Source organism: Pagrus pagrus (assembly GCF_965226575.1).
Source record: "Pagrus pagrus genome assembly, chromosome: 8".
NCBI classification, from domain to species: Eukaryota; Metazoa; Chordata; class Actinopteri; order Spariformes; family Sparidae; genus Pagrus; species Pagrus pagrus.
In genome coordinates, this window is record NC_140192.1 from 14,480,681 (window position 1) to 14,496,260 (window position 15,580).

The 15,580-nt window shown below is 42.5% G+C and overlaps 1 protein-coding gene across 5 annotated transcripts in view; it reads right to left on the minus strand.

The window, feature by feature from the left end:
- The window catches only part of nos1 (nitric oxide synthase 1 (neuronal)), a gene marked incomplete at its 3' end in the record, with an annotated part of 42,588 nt that overhangs the window by 4,194 nt on the left and 22,814 nt on the right, over positions 1-15,580 (minus strand). For 2 of the 5 annotated variants that reach the window (XM_084359246.1, XM_084359245.1), the window contains 17 exons: positions 15,319-15,513; positions 15,032-15,117; positions 14,321-14,465; positions 13,289-13,393; positions 13,148-13,206; positions 11,699-11,890; positions 9,744-9,918; positions 8,702-8,840; positions 7,971-8,049; positions 7,573-7,766; positions 6,672-6,841; positions 5,188-5,398; positions 4,123-4,210; positions 3,013-3,134; positions 2,688-2,836; positions 2,137-2,331; positions 1,273-1,391 (listed from right to left, as the gene is read on the minus strand). In XM_084359246.1, coding sequence (XP_084215372.1) covers positions 1,273-1,391; positions 2,137-2,331; positions 2,688-2,836; positions 3,013-3,134; positions 4,123-4,210; positions 5,188-5,398; positions 6,672-6,841; positions 7,573-7,766; positions 7,971-8,049; positions 8,702-8,840; positions 9,744-9,918; positions 11,699-11,890; positions 13,148-13,206; positions 13,289-13,393; positions 14,321-14,465; positions 15,032-15,117; positions 15,319-15,513 — 2,423 coding nt within the window. Of the gene's footprint in view, positions 1-1,268; positions 1,392-2,136; positions 2,332-2,687; positions 2,837-3,012; positions 3,135-4,122; positions 4,211-5,187; positions 5,399-6,671; positions 6,842-7,572; positions 7,767-7,970; positions 8,050-8,701; positions 8,841-9,743; positions 9,919-11,698; positions 11,891-13,147; positions 13,207-13,288; positions 13,394-14,320; positions 14,466-15,031; positions 15,118-15,318; positions 15,514-15,580 lie in introns of those variants that run through there. The other 3 variants (XM_084359247.1, XM_084359249.1, XM_084359248.1) reach the window with 2 other exon arrangements.

Here is a 15,580-nt window from a genome sequence, read left to right on the forward strand (position 1 = left end):
CGGTAAGACATTGGCATTGTCGCCAACAACTGCAGGTTGCAGACTGGAGTTATGTCTCTGAGAGAAAGAGCTGCTCTGGTCATTTTACGGGCAAGGATAAATCTCAATGGGCTGTGCAAAAAACACTTTACAAAATAAGAAAATAAAAAATGAGCTAACCAGCTGGTACATTTGAGATAGCAAACAAGGTTCATGGGTAAAAAGATGAATAAATGAGAGGACACATGATAGATCTTACGCATCCCGCACAGTTGTGTTGTGTGTGCAAACTAGATTACCATGCCTCTTAAAATCCAGTCAGATAAACAGACTAACAATGGACTGATGAATAAAAGAAGAAATATATGAATGTGAATGTATTTGCTTGAATGAGGTGCTTTCTTTAAAAAACAAAACAAAAAAAAACCCCAAATAAACAAAGAGAAATATTAGTCATGATTTGAAGAAAGCCGGTTACCCACAAGGCTTAGCAACTTAGCAAAAGTCTAGTATACCACTTTAAAGGTTATAGGCCTGTGGTAAGGTTGCCTCTTGAATGCTCAGCAAGAGATTTTAGTAACAGCTGAAATATTAAAACTATTTCTAGTAAGACAGACGATCCTGTTTTAATGCACGTTATTGAGAACTGAAAAGCCCATAAGAGCACTGGAACAAAAGTTGTACTGTCTCCTAAAGCACCATTGAAACACAATAGCCAGAATATTAATGCTGCACAGCTTGCTAAATGTTTAATTTGAAATAAAAAGCCATTTTTCATGCTCTGATTAGTCAGCCTTCCAACAAAATTAAACCAAAATAAAATACTGGAGAAAACCCCCCTAAAAGCAAACAAAAAAGCTCTGAGCTAGCAACCTACATGCTGAAAATGTTACCCCAACCCTAACCTGGTCGCCTAAACCAGCTAGCAGCTCTCCTTTTTTCTTTTGCAGGGATTTAAACATTTTAATTCCAGGACTCATCTCCCGATATGCAAAACAAGCTTCCCCTGGCACCATTTTGCAGAGGCACCATCACTTCATTGGGTTTAGTGCCTCCCAAGACAATCGTGATTGGTTTCAATGCGAAGAGAACAGAGTGTTTGTTTCCTCAATAGCAGAACGAGAATCGGTGCAGCTAGACTGCCGACAGAGCACATTCATGTTGACGTTAAGATAAAAACCTGCCTTTTTAACAACGTTTTCTCCTTTACTGCCTACTTGGTTCAATGTGTGCTTTTGTTACTGAGAATCGTCCATTAGGAAATGCCAGATTTTAAAGACACAAACTACTTACTCATCGGAGTCCTTTTTGCTCTCCTCAATGTAGGCGATGGACTCTGAACGAATGCGGTTGGTGACCTCGTACGTGCGCAGGGTGACACCAAAGATGTCCTCATGGTAGCGGTTCTCATCCTGGATATAGTGGGATGATGAAAGTGGAGAGAGAAGGTGAAGCGAATATGAATCACACTGCTGATTTCAAAAAGAAGCACAAAGAAATATGAGAATATACAGGCAGATCTTAGAAACAGCCAGAATGGCCTTCGCCTGTACGTGGTTTCAGAGTTTTATTAAGGTCACAGAGGTTTTACAGATAGTATTTGAACTCTAACCTTGTAGTCACACTGCATACAGACTATTTCCTTACATACAGATCATCAGCATGAAGAGAGTTTTATTGTTTTTGGAGCTTTTTTTGGAGTTACATACAGCATTACAGTATTTCTATTAGGCTTGTGTCTTTATCTACTCTTACACCATAAAATGTTTATGATTAAATAGTCGTTGATTGACAGAAGCATACTGACTGTGTTTAGATACCTGCACTCACAGCATTTTACAGATTCACCGACAAGTACTGAAAAAAGTCTTCAGTCCATTTGTATTCTACACAAAGCCATGTGTTAATTATGTTATGTGTTAATTGTGTTAATTGTGGGCTTGTTACATACACTTAGTTACATACATTCATGTGAAGAAGCTGCCTGTTCAGCTGGAGGTGGATTGCATTTCTCAAGGGCACCACTTCAATGGTGAAAAGCACTGCACGCTACCATCACTCCAAGTTGCTCAGCGGCGTTTGATGGTGAACATCATGGTGACGATGTTGCATAAAAGAACTACACCGTTGCTCTCTCTCTCTCTCTCTCTCTCTTACCCGAAGCTTGCTGATGAAGAAGCCAGCATCCTCCAAGCTCATGTTGCCCTGCTGCTTGATGATTTGCTGGACAGTCTTGAGAACGTCCCCGGCCATGGTAACATCCCCACACACGTAGATGTGTCCTCCCTCCTCCCTCAGGCACTGGTACACCGTCTCTGACAGCTGCTCGCGCAGTGCGTCCTGTACATATTTCTGACAGAGAGGCACAGGAGGAACGATGAGTGTGCATGAGGAAGTCAAGTGTGAGAGGAAGCAAAGTGAAAAGCAGAGTCAGGAGACCACTGACAGAGAGAGAATAAAGTAACATGAAGTAGGATTTGTAAACTGAAAGCTGAGGACTGCTGGTGGGTGTCCAGGGACTTAATAAATAACAGAGTATGGAACAACGTATTTATCTTTCCAGACTCTTAATTTTGTGTATTTCTGAAACAAAATAAGAAATATTCATAAAAGCAAAGACGGCAGAGTAAAAAAAAAAAAGCCCTTTCTCTACTCTGGGTTTCGACAAGCTGACTCATTTACAGTTACAGACAGTTTAGTGCTTGTACCTTTGGTTTGCCGGGTTCTCTGGAATAGGCCGTGTAGAGCTCCTTGAACACTTCTTTGTTCTTGGCCTGGATGGTCTCCTCCTTGTAGATGTGGTCCACCTCACTCTGACGACAACCAAACACCAGGATCATGGGGCACGACTCGATTCCTATAGATGACAGGCGCAAGTTATTTCACCGTAGACACGATAGTCCTGGATATTCTTATAATCAACCATCAAACTGAAGACTGTATGCAGTTCCATGTGCAGCAGTGAAAAAAACACTGTAAAAAAGCCTCTATATGAGGAGGTTATACATACAAAGGAATGAGAGAGGAACCAACCTTTGTGTTCGAGGTCATATAGTCTCTGTTGCCAGAAGCTTCTGAACGGGGCGATACCTGTTCCTGGGCCCACCAGTATACAAGGGGCTTGGTTGTCTCTGGGAAGTTGGAATGATGGTGCACTACAACAATAAAATAGAAATAAAAAAAATGAAGTAAGAAATATATCCAAAATATAGCAAGCTTCTGAAATTTACTAAAAAAATAGCTGGGAGATATGCTTAATTACTTCCTTGCCAATAGTTAGCTTGAGATCACTCATGTCTGTATGCTTGATATTAGGTTTGCCATGCCATTGTTTGGATGGCTCATTATTCCGAATCCCCAACAATCATACAACGTATCATACTTTCTAGCTCCGGATGCAGACACTCACCTTGCAGTTGTTAAATCAGTGACTGCCGGCCCTGTCCATGGTGCTGAATTGGCGGGGGTCTTGCCCTTAATGGGCCTAACAACGCTACCCCACCCCCTAACCAAAAAAAAGGGCCAAAAACTCAGCGAGAGTTTGTATATCTTTGAAACAATGTGCATTTGAGTAGTGGCCATTTATTTTTGGTATAACAAATGGACCTGCAGTCCAATGGAACATTTTTGGGACTATCAGGGTTTCAAAATAATGGGCCATCAGAACAATAGGCAGTCACTATATTATGATAACTTATTCAGCTAACTTAGCTTGGTTCACCTGCTGAAAAATCTAAGTTTTGCTTTCTAGCCAACTCTGATGTTTGTGTGCTAAATATGACACTCTTTCTGCTCAGTCAAATACTATATACGACAAGGACTTTTTAACTGGTTGTGAAACAGTCTCACTTTAATACTGATGCTTCTACATAAGCAAACAAGATTGGAAATTTTTATGTAGCTATTCTTAATGCCTGTCACCAGGTCAGATTCCCAGAAAAAAATAGTAAGTCGCAAAATGAAAGCACAGTATGGTAGAACATTTTTCCGCTTTTGTGCACAGGAGCTGCCAGAATGGACAAATGTAAGCTCCTTATAGCTGCTTTAAGTGAGCTAGCTCAGCAAGAAAGCAAATCGACTTACTAAACGTTTCCTTTAACATGCCACGATATCGAGTCATTTGAAATATATCGTGATATTTACCCTCGGACAAAACATGGCACCATCTCCCCCTTCTCTATCCTGTTGAGCCACGACGAACACACTCCATGGTGAATAGGTCCCTCTCCATCTGAAAGGGATGATAACCAAGCAAGCACTTTACCTGTTCCTCTCCCCTCCTCCTCCCACTCACTGTGAGTGGACACACTAAATGGGAAGAGAGTGGCTGTAGCACATTTCCCAAGGCTAGGGCGATTCTTCTCTCTCCCTCTGAGGGGAAATTACAGTAATTCACCCACTACTTATACAATCACAGTAACATGCTTACACAAGCGCACATTACACATGTGAGAGAAAATAGTAGATAGAATATGGTAGTGTTTGCTGATACTCGACAGGCTGGAGTGTGCAGATGCTAATTGCAAAGGTGAAGCTGTAAAAGCTTTGTGATAAGCTATGCACTAACATTGTACATACCATCAGACAGGCTGGTATACCTGCAGTGTTTTCTCTGTGTTAGTGTCCATATCTTTAAATAGAATCTGTTTGCAGATAGAAAATATTCCTGAGGTGTTTCCACATCTACATTTCTTGTAATTACAGTGGTGGTCCGGCTGCCCTATGAAGCAGACTGGCTTTCCAAGATAACTTGCAATCAATGCTCTTTGAGCCATCCGAGGGTTTTCGGAGATGGTGAGTCATTCGACTTTTCAAGTCTTTGCAGCAACCTTGAAAGAACCACAGCACTCTGCCTTTTATCCATGACATAAACTGAACTGATGCAAAATATATATATACAGGGTATGCACTTTTTTCGAGCGATAACTTAATGATAAATACATTTTAGTAGAAATCACAGGGTATGATTGAGTTTGTTTTGCACTTTTTTACAGAAATGTCAAGAAATTGGCCTTTTAAAAAGACAGAAAAGAAAGAAGATACCAATTTTAGACTCCCAAAAGCCTAATGGGAGCATTAAAGTTCATCCACCTTGTAAGCAGAAAAGACCAAAGCACCTGCATTTACACCCACACAGAAATCCTTCGAGAGATGTTAGTAAATGCTCAGCTCGGTTAAAGGAGTGTTTACAAGGTTGTATGTCCTTACCTCTGGCACGGTAAGAGACCACAGCGACGGTGAGGTGGATCTCTCCTGGGTGCAGGTCTGGAGAGGAGCTGATAGAGTAGTAGCGAGGCTGCAGCAGGGGCAGCTGGGTGAGCAGCAGGGTGGAGGGCATCTGGATGGATGGGAACTCCTCCAGCACCTCCACCAGCGTCGGATTGTTGTACCACTTCCACTCTTCATACTCCTGCAAGCCCTGGGATATGAAAGACAAGGTGGGATTAAAGTACAGGTGAATATTTATTAGATTTTTATGTCCACTTCAGCTTTTGAATTGTTGCTGCTCCAATTACTTAACCGACTGCCACGAGAACAAAAAAAAATAGAGGATGGCTTCCTCTTTTAGATCTGTAAACGTTTTTGATTAGAGAGCCGGAGGCAGCCACCAGCAGAGCCGTTCCACATTCACTGCCCTCCTGTGTTTGTGTGTCATTGCTGACATTTGGATGTGATGAATATAGAGCACTACCACCAGGCTGTAAAAACTTTGATATCTTCCCATCTTTTGCTTTGTTCTTAAGCTGCTAATGAGCGACACAGTGCCCATTAAGGAGTCTGGTGTGGTCTCCATTCTGAGCCTGAAGCGCTGTTTGAAGCACCGTATGTACAATTAGCAAAATTTCAACAGCAAAAGTACCTTTGGGCCTGGGGTTTCTCAACCTTGATACACAGACAGGGCTGTGGGACATCTTAGAGATGGATACAGCTAGTTTCATTGATATATTGTTAATAAAGCTAACATGACAACTTGACCGTTCTCTAGTGTTTGTTATGAGAATCTATATAAAAAAAGAGGATTAGACGTGTCCAAACCCTGCGTTAGTCCTGAAATGATTTTAATGATCTTGAGATTTAGCGCATACGAACATAAAAAAAGATCTGCAGTGCTGATTCTACTGTACTGTTTCTTTTTCTGCATTCAGAAAGCCTTCCATCTCTCCCTCTTGCTTTGGTGACAATGATTCGATGTATGAGCATATGAGTCACTGCTTGGCCTCAGCCAGCCTTTTCCACACATTGACAAAAATGGAGAGTGAATTGTGGGAGGCACTGCAAGGGGGAATGGCTCTGGGTTAGAACGATCAGCCGCTTTAATTTGGCGCCAGCTCACTCCTACTGTACGCATTTCCATCGGTGCAAAGTGCATCAAATCGGCTTTCAGACACAGAAAACTGTCTCCCATATTTTGATAGCAAACATGATAAATGTGTTGGTTATTATTATGCCTTGAACACATGGTGACTTCTTGTAGAACCACGCTCTAATAAAAAGTGAACAAATGTCTGCATACATTTGCCTCTGACATGGAAAAAAAGCGAGAGAGCGTATTTTTGGATATAGCCCACGCACATACATCGCAAATCCCTTATGTGTCTGGGCACGAACCGAGCTGAGCGCTCAGCACAGCAGCAGCTCAATAATTCAAAAGGTCAGTGTTAATGGTAACGCCGAAGAGTAAGTGAATTTACCTTACTGAGGATCTCTAGTTTCTTTTTCTGTTTGTCGTTGGTTGCCAGAGCAGCAAACTGCTGCAACAGCACAGGACTCGGCGGGGTGGTGATGTCCAGGAAGTACTGGAAGGCTTGGTAGATGGTGCAGGGAGGGATACGAGTCTCATTTGTCCAGTTACTGATTACACCTGCAGAAAAGAAAAATGTTACGGTTGCATTAATTAATATTTCGTATCAACAGTGGATCATATGATAATGCGTAACATGAATGGGAATTATCAGCCCAGTTTCCCTCTTTTCAGCCCTGTTTCCAGGTGCAGCAGATCAGACAATGTCTTCATGTCTTTTGGAGGCATTTTTAAACTTCTTTAAACTTGCTTGGTTAGTGTATGTAGGTGCTTGATCTTTGGGTCTTTATATATACTGCTTTTTAATGCTAAAAGAGGTGGTTAAAACAAAGAGCTCTTCTTTTAAAAAATGACAGTGCTTTAGCCAAGTTCAAAGACTTCGGCAAATTATCCACACAGATGATCTAGTCTAGTATGACAAGAGAAAGTGTTTTAAAGTGGAAGTTTAATAGGTCATTACAAAGAATTGTTTAATTTGTCTAGTTAAAGTTGGGTCGAGCATACACACACACACACACACACACGTACACACTGTGTATAAAAAACACCTTGCTTCACAGTCACAGTGAAAATCGCACTTAAGTCACCCAGTTTCCACACAACTGTTTGCCAGTATGCAGCTTCACTGAAAGATTTCTGGGCATAGATACCTCACCAAAGTGTGACTGAGAGACTGTTTCTTATTCATGTTTTGTTTTTGACATCCTGCCCGGATCTCAAACCGCAACCCTTCCGATTGCTCGCCCACTGTGTGCGTAAAAGTAGCGTGACGTTGCTGTAGCATCACCCACCCAGGGCAGTGTTCCTCTCCTCCAGGAACTCCACTTTGACTATTTGATTGACAGGTGGAGCATCCTCCAGCTTATCTATGAGAGCCGTCACCAGGTCCTCGTGGTTGCCAGGGAAGATGCCCAGATGGTCGCCGGGCTGGTAGCTCAGGCTGACGTGGTTGTTTGTGTGGAGCCGCACAAATATGGTGGAGCGACTGCAAAAAAAAAGATCAGAGATTTGGGGAATAACCTGGCACCATTTCCAGTCTGTTCCGTTTAGCTTACACACCACACAGTGAAGGAGTTGGACACCAGACGAGTGCGTTAGATAAATTAAACACTGTTTCACATGTTAACCAAAACAGACAAATACGAGACTAATTTATTTCCTGTCAGTGTGCTCATGTGTCGGTACATACTTGGATTTGGGACTTTGTAAGTTTTGAGATTCCAGCATCTTTGCTCCATAAACCTTCTTCTTGTGAATGTTGTACAGTGCTGTTGGCATAAAAAACAAAACTACATCTCATACATGTCATTTACCATTTAAAGAAATAGTGTCATCTATATACCCGATCTGCTTTTATTAAAGTTCAACATTTTGGAAAATATACTAAATGGATTTCTCGCATGTGTTTTTATTATTTTGCCCGCCCATGTTTACACCTTTTTGTATAACACAGGTCAACATCACCACAAACTGCAGACTCTTAAATGACCATGAAGTCGAATCTCTCGGAAACAGAGTAAATTTAACGGTGCTGTCATAGTAGTCGGGCCTAGTTCACAATCTTTATCTCATTTAAAATGCAACAATTTAATAATTAATCTATGTTCATTAGGCAGCAGAGCCACTGATCTATTTCAGACTTGGTCCAACATTTTGGACACTAGTGACCAAGTCTGAAATAGATAGCTACAAAGGGCTTGAAATCCCACTGCATTATCATTATTCATTCCACAACAGAGCCACAAATCTCACCTCCAGGCAATATAATGGAGTTGCTGGTCTTAATCAATAACATCAACATCCCTCTATAGATGTATTATGGTCATTTTGTGCTTCAGCGCTTATGAGCACTTATCGCCCCTTTAATATCAAGACGCCACCAACAGTTCATCACTTGCGTCCCACAGGATTATTATGTACCTTCTGTGAGTGCCGGGGCCTCGGCTGTGTACGTCAGGCGGAACTTGCTCTTCTTCCAGCTGCGGTCGTTGCTGATCAGTGAGTCGTTGGCCTTCTCGATGTTCACATCATCGCCAACGCAGAACACGTCACAGGCAGCCTTGACACGAAGAACAGGAGAGAACACGGCCATTATTTACAGATTCCCATCACACCTCCACAGGAATCACAAAGGTTTACGAAAATGATCTCCTGCACTCTAAGTAGGACTGCGGTCAGCAGCTCAAGGTTATGTTCAGCCAAACGCCTTCAAAAGGTTTCCTTATTTTATTTATGTTGTTGTGGCTGCACAGAAAACAGGGAACCATATTAAGTGGGTTCACAATTCTCCAAATGCACAACGTGATTTGACTTTTGACTTTAAGGTCGTGATTTGATTTAACACCTTTTTCAGCACTGGCAGCTATTCCACCGTTAGACTACCGCATCTGGATTTGTAAAGATCAACAGATCATTGGTTTGATGTCGTGCCAACTGTCATTTACATTTTCAAATTCTTCTATAAAAGCAAGGTCAAAAATGACCACCCTTCAACAATAAACAGAAAAAGACTGCAACTCAGTTTGTTACGAAGTTTGTCAAATCTGTTCCAAGTGAGCCCTCTTCGCAAACAAAACAATTAAGGATCCTTGGTAATGTCATCAGTTCTGTTAAGTTCAGTTCCTCATTCCTCATTTTGATTGATTATTGATTTTTTTTTTCCAATATTACTGTTTGCCATAACTTTGGATGAGACCAAATACATAAAAAAAAGTATCTTTCCTTAGGAATTTATGAGTTTCGGACTGTGGAAAAAACAGCAACATTCCCCCAAACTACAGCATCTCTGAACTCTCTTTAACAAAATCACTTGCTTTTGATAACTAATATAAAAACTAATGTCATATCACATTCGCTGAGCCTCCCCATAACTTGCTTGGAGCCCCCCTGGTGAGGCTCTCCTCCCACTTTGAAAACCTTTGAACTAAACTGAGCCCAAAGGGTCTCAGCCCATGAAACCAACCTTAAAAACCTTCTTGGCCCAGGTTCTGAATGACTCCTCCTGGCCACACAGCTCATCTCCTTCTCCCATGCGTAGGATGCGCTCCCCCCCCAGCTCTTCAAACAGTGTGTCCACAGCGTGGGCAAAGGCGCAGAAGTGTGGGTAGGCCCTGGAGCCAAGGCCAAACACTGAGAACCTAAACAGAGACACACACACATATGAAGAAAGAGACGGAGAGGCAGGTGCTGCAGCGTTAAAAAAGCTGAACACAAACATAGACATTCGAATACACAGAGCCCACGTTAGAAACTTTCTTCCCTCTAAAAAGGCACCAAAACAGCTGACGTATTTACAAATACTTGCGCTGTCTAGATGTAAACATGAAATAGATCACTTCTCTGCGAACGGACAAGTTATCCTTCCGCTGCTTCACTGTGAAGCAGTCAACACACATCAGGTTCAAGTTTGAGCAAAATGTCTTCTCTCCTTTAACAGATCAGCAAACTGTCCACTGGTATAAGACCTGTCATCCCAAATAGGTTTTACAAGCAAAGGAATCTATATGAACTGAGTAGGATGAAAATTCAAGTTAACAAATAAGGAGATGTTCAGTGGTTAATCATGATGTTATTAAAACACTTTTAACTTTTGTATTTCAGAAAGTGTTTACGGTCTCTTTATCTTGTATCTCTATATTATCTCTATGATAATTACTGTTGCCAAATTGACTTTCAGATTTGTTGCTTAACTTCACTTTGTTCCTTTTGTCAGTAGTTGCAAAGCTAGCCAAACCAACAGCCTCACTTTACTTACTTGTGTTACCCACGTACAAAACTGTTGAAATATGGCTTGTGCTGCCAAGCGTTTTGTCGATATCTGTTTCCAAATTCAAGGCGAGGCTGTGGCTCCGTTTCTCAAAAACAATCTAATTTATATCCATCAGACTTTCTCAGACAGTCTCTTTGTAAGTAACAATATGGAAGAAACATACAAAGCATCCTTAGGATACGTAGGATACAGGATAGGATACTTGACACTTGAATCATTATTTTCTGTACTATGTAAAATGAATATATCCATTAGTCATTATCCCATACAACAATATTGAAATGAGACTGTGACTAATTTTGTCGAAGTAATCATTGATTTTATGATTTGCAGGTTAAAAGATAAACACGACTCTCAATTAAAACTGGGTTTAATTAAAGACATTAAAGTTGCAGTATGTAGCCACTAACTGCTGCTATTCTCGGAGAGTTCGGAGCACACTGTTGGTGTTTACACTGCTAGCACAGGAGCTTTGGCCAAGGGGTTAGCTGGCTAGCATGCTAACCTCAGTAGATAGATCTGCAACACATTACATAGTTAGCAACGATGCTGCTGTTTCTTCACATTCTGGTGATAATTTTAGTTAATGTTTACCTTTAAGGTAACATAAAACCATTGTTTCAGCAACATGTCAAAGACCATCGTGGATCTAATTTTAACATCACCATTCTTACCCTGACGTTTAGATGTCGTTTAACCTGCAAATCACCACATCAATACTTACTGGGGAGGATAGCACTCTTTAGACAGTCTTATTACCTCTGCCAAGGAGGTGTGTTTTCACCCGTGTCTGTTTGTTTGTTGGTTGTTTTTTCAGCAGGCTTACACAAAAATTGCAGAATGGATTTCCACCAAACTTGGAAGGAGGATGAGTCTCCGCCAAGAATAGACTCCATTTACTTTTGGTGTGAATCCGGTTAAAGGGATGGTTCCAGAAATATGTTTCTCACTGTCTTTAACATTGCAAGATTTTGCGACATTTTTGTTCATTTCTCAGGGAACAATACATGGAATTGATTAAATCTGGTGCCTGGTGTCTATGAGAATGAGTATGAAAAGGGGACTGTGGGGCCTTGGCAGAGGTATTTGCTGTACTGTGTGCCATTCCAGTTTTATGACTGTTTTTGACCTGGTTTGGTTTTGTTTACCTAACGTTGGCGAGAGGTCCGGTGCTCTCAAAGTTAATCTTGGCTTCTGGCTCGTCGCTGGATGATTTACGAGTGTCAGAGTAGGAGGACACGCTGTTGAAACGGACCTTGTAGCTCCTGTACAGGTGGTGAACAGACAGATATGAGACCAGTGGAGGCTGGCTCTTAGAAGCAGAGGAGGTTGTTTCTCCTCTACTTTTGAGAGGCGAGATGGAAAAGTCAGAGTATAAAAAAAGAGAAATTGGTTAGAATAAAGCATTATCAAAACTCTGAAACATTTACGAAATGATTTTTCTCTTTTCTTTTAAAAAATCCATTGTTGAAATTCTTATAAAAACACCTTAACAGCGACACCTGCAGGCCAGGACGGGGAGGAGGGGAAAGTGGTGGTGGGGGGCAGAGGAGGACGGACTCCCTCTGTCCTCCATCGGGTGGGACCAAGCGGCAGCCTCTGGCTGTTACAAATAAGGCCTATGCGGATGAACCAAAAACGCAGTTCCTCGAATGGCCACTCGAGGCTGGCTCCAAAAGCGAGTCAATTCCCAGAGCCTGTGTTAAAACGCCCAACCTTACAGCAAAAATAGACTTGCTTTCAGCCTGGTACAAAAAAACCCTGTTTGGTCTCTATACCTAATTTATTCCTTCATTATATGAGTCACTCATTTAAATTATATTAAGGCTTAAAGTTACACATAATGAGGTGCGTGACCACTTTGAGTGACAGGTACTCGCGAGCTGGCTGCTCGGCTTCACCTCAGCTAATTGCAGTCACTGAACTTGATCTCTCGGCTGTATTTATGGTGTTGATGCCTTTTGGAGAATTTTGATTCAGATATTGGACACATGATATGCAGTCAATGTGCGGTTAATTGGACTAAAAGCAGAGCGGAGGGACAGTGTTTTGGATCTGTTAGTGTTAAACGGCAGACAGCTGCTGGAGCTTGCGACGAGACAGCCAGGGGCAGTCCGGCGTCCGGAGCTTCAGTATCCAGAAGTTCGTCCAGAATCCGGAGGAGTTTAGGAGAGTACAGAGTTTGTTTTTTAAACTTTTGGGATTTAAAAATGGATTTATCTTCTCTCTCGCCTGCCGCAATGATCCAGGGTGGTGCCGAAATCCACTGTAAGGTACAGAAACTAGAGTGGAAACACTTCACTTGATGGCTGTGCAGAGAGTAGATGGGGAAAAGAAAAGACGCTACAGGATGATTGATAAACACCCTATCTTCTGCATTAGGTTTCTGAGGAATCTTAAAAGACACTGTTTTACTTTGTAATATTTCGTTGAGAATAAAAAAAAGCGGCAATAAGTAGCGAACAACTGTAAAACAAACAATTTTTTGTCACAAGCCGCCACTGGATGAGACACACAGACGTATATTGCGAGGGAAGAAAAGACAAAATCTGATAAGCATGAATACAGACACACGCAGGCTGAGGGACGTCACTCACTTTCTGTCTTCTGTGTTGGATGTTGGGTGGCGCATCTCCATTAAGGCACCTCCAAATTTCTACAGTGACCAAAGAAAAAAGGCGGTGAGCCATCTGTACATCTATGCTTTGTTAGCTGGAGTTGTTATATAACATGCGTACCTCTCCATTTTCAGGTGGATCACCGTTGCCGAACGTGCTGGTCACCACTAACACCAGCGTCTCGTGCTCCAGGTCCACCACATCATATTCATCCATTGACATGACCTGCAGATGTCACAAAGAAACAGCTTCAGCCTCCACTCACATGGTGTGGTGTTTGTCTCGCTTTCGTCTCCTACACACACACACACGCGCACACACACACACACTCCACACGACGGATGACTTGAGCGTGTAAAGCAAGGCTGAACACACAGCCACTGGCAGAGGAGGAGGTTGTAATGACCACTCTGTCCTCGCCTCTAACGAGATGATAATATGCTGCTGCCGCACAACGAGCATCCATGATGCACACCACTCATCGTGATGGTTTGTCTGCCACGGAACGCGCTGGCATTTCACATACACACAAAGACACAAGGAACATCAAGGCGTGAAGAGGAAACAGGCTTTAGCCCCACAACATCAAGGATTTGCCCCAGGCGTTCACATCTGCCCTGCGATCCATCTACAGACACCCACTCTCAGTGACACACACATCCACACACTTGCACGCACAGATCTGTCCTTATATGATTGATCACACAGGGAAAACAGGAAGGCAAAATAAGAAATGACCTGGAGGAAAAGCACACAGTGTGTGATTGAGAGCAGCATGTTGAGCTTTCCCCCCCCCCCCCCCTCTCTCTTTTTCTAAACAGATTTGCACAGCCAGGGGTGCTTCAGGATCTTGTCTTAAACTACCGCTCTGCTCAACGCTTCGCTGGTTAAATCTCGCTTCCGACCCGCGGCACTCTGCTGCATGAGAGAAGAAGAAAATGTGACAAAAGACACACTTTCTTCTTCAACCCCTCTCGTCGCCTGTGCTCAGCTGGCATCTGCTTGACTTTGTCAGCCAGAGAGCGAGAGAGGCGCGGGGTGAGGGATATAGGAATGATTTCTTTGAATTTTTTCAATTAGGCGTCTGCACAATTACAGGTCAGCTCGTGTTGAACTCTCGGTTAAGATGATGCAAGGTAGGAGCAAGCTTACCTTCGCGTCAAAAGCGTGCTTGAATATTTGACAGAGGGTCTTGGCATAATCTTGTGACTTGCCCGTCTCTGTAGCAAACAGTATGGTGGCTTTCACCCTCTTGGCCATGGCCTGGCCCATGAGCTTGGCCGAAAACTTCACAGCCCTGCAGAGGCGAAGGGGGAGATGGAGGGAATGAGATGCACAGAAAAACAGCAGACAACGAAATCAAATCATTCAATCAAGGACCAGTGACACAGTTTGCAACCTTTAATCCTCTGTCATAACCAGAAGATTCCCTCACATCTGGTAAAACATTTGTTATTGAGGGTAATGTGGTTCACTTCAGCAGGCAGCAGACATTATGTCGGGGTAGCGGATGGATGACAATTGTGATTACCTAGCTTATCATATCCTCGAGGCAATTATATTAATAGCAGAACATATGCGTGCATGAGTGCATGCATACACCAACAAACCACTGACAAAGCTTTGATTACTCCCCGAGGGGTTGATTGGATGAATTTCACCGCTGAGTACTCCAGCTTCCTTCCCATGTGTCTAACTTTTGGCATGATTACTTGTTTGGCTCTAGATTCATCTAACAGTACATTATCGTTGACATTTAGGGCTGCAATTCAACCTTGAGTATATAAATGCTGTAAGAAGACAAGAAAGAAAACAAACCGAGCATGGCTTTCTTCTAATATTTCTGAACGACTGCACACTCACTTGGCAAGCTTCTTGAATCCGATGGCTCTTTTCTTTGTGGGCGTCCCATTGACTCCTTTCCACACGTGGGTATTCCAGGGATCAGGCTTTCGCATATGGGAAAAGAAATTAGAGTTCAGTCTTTGTTTAAGGTTCCAAGATACTCAGACATCATCTGCGATATTCAGTATTTTCTAGGAGTGACTCGGTATAAAAAAGAAGCAATTCACAATCTGCTGCGCACAATTAACGTAATGATTCCCAGTTTGTAAACATGAGTGCATGTCTATGATTATGCCGGTGGTCACCTGGTACTCGAAGGAAGGGGTGAGGCGGTAGTTGAGCATTTCTTGGTGGAAAACCGGTGTGATACTTCCTGACATGGGAGGCACAATCCACACCCAGTCCCCAGGACAGCCACCTCGCACCCGGTACTCGTTCTCCATGTGCTTCATGAAGGACTCTGTGGCTGAGTGATGGTCTACTATGGTCACTTTGCATGTCTAAAAATAAGGGACACAAACAATTAACTCATTTATGTATTTTTCAAGTGTAAACCCATCATCGGCC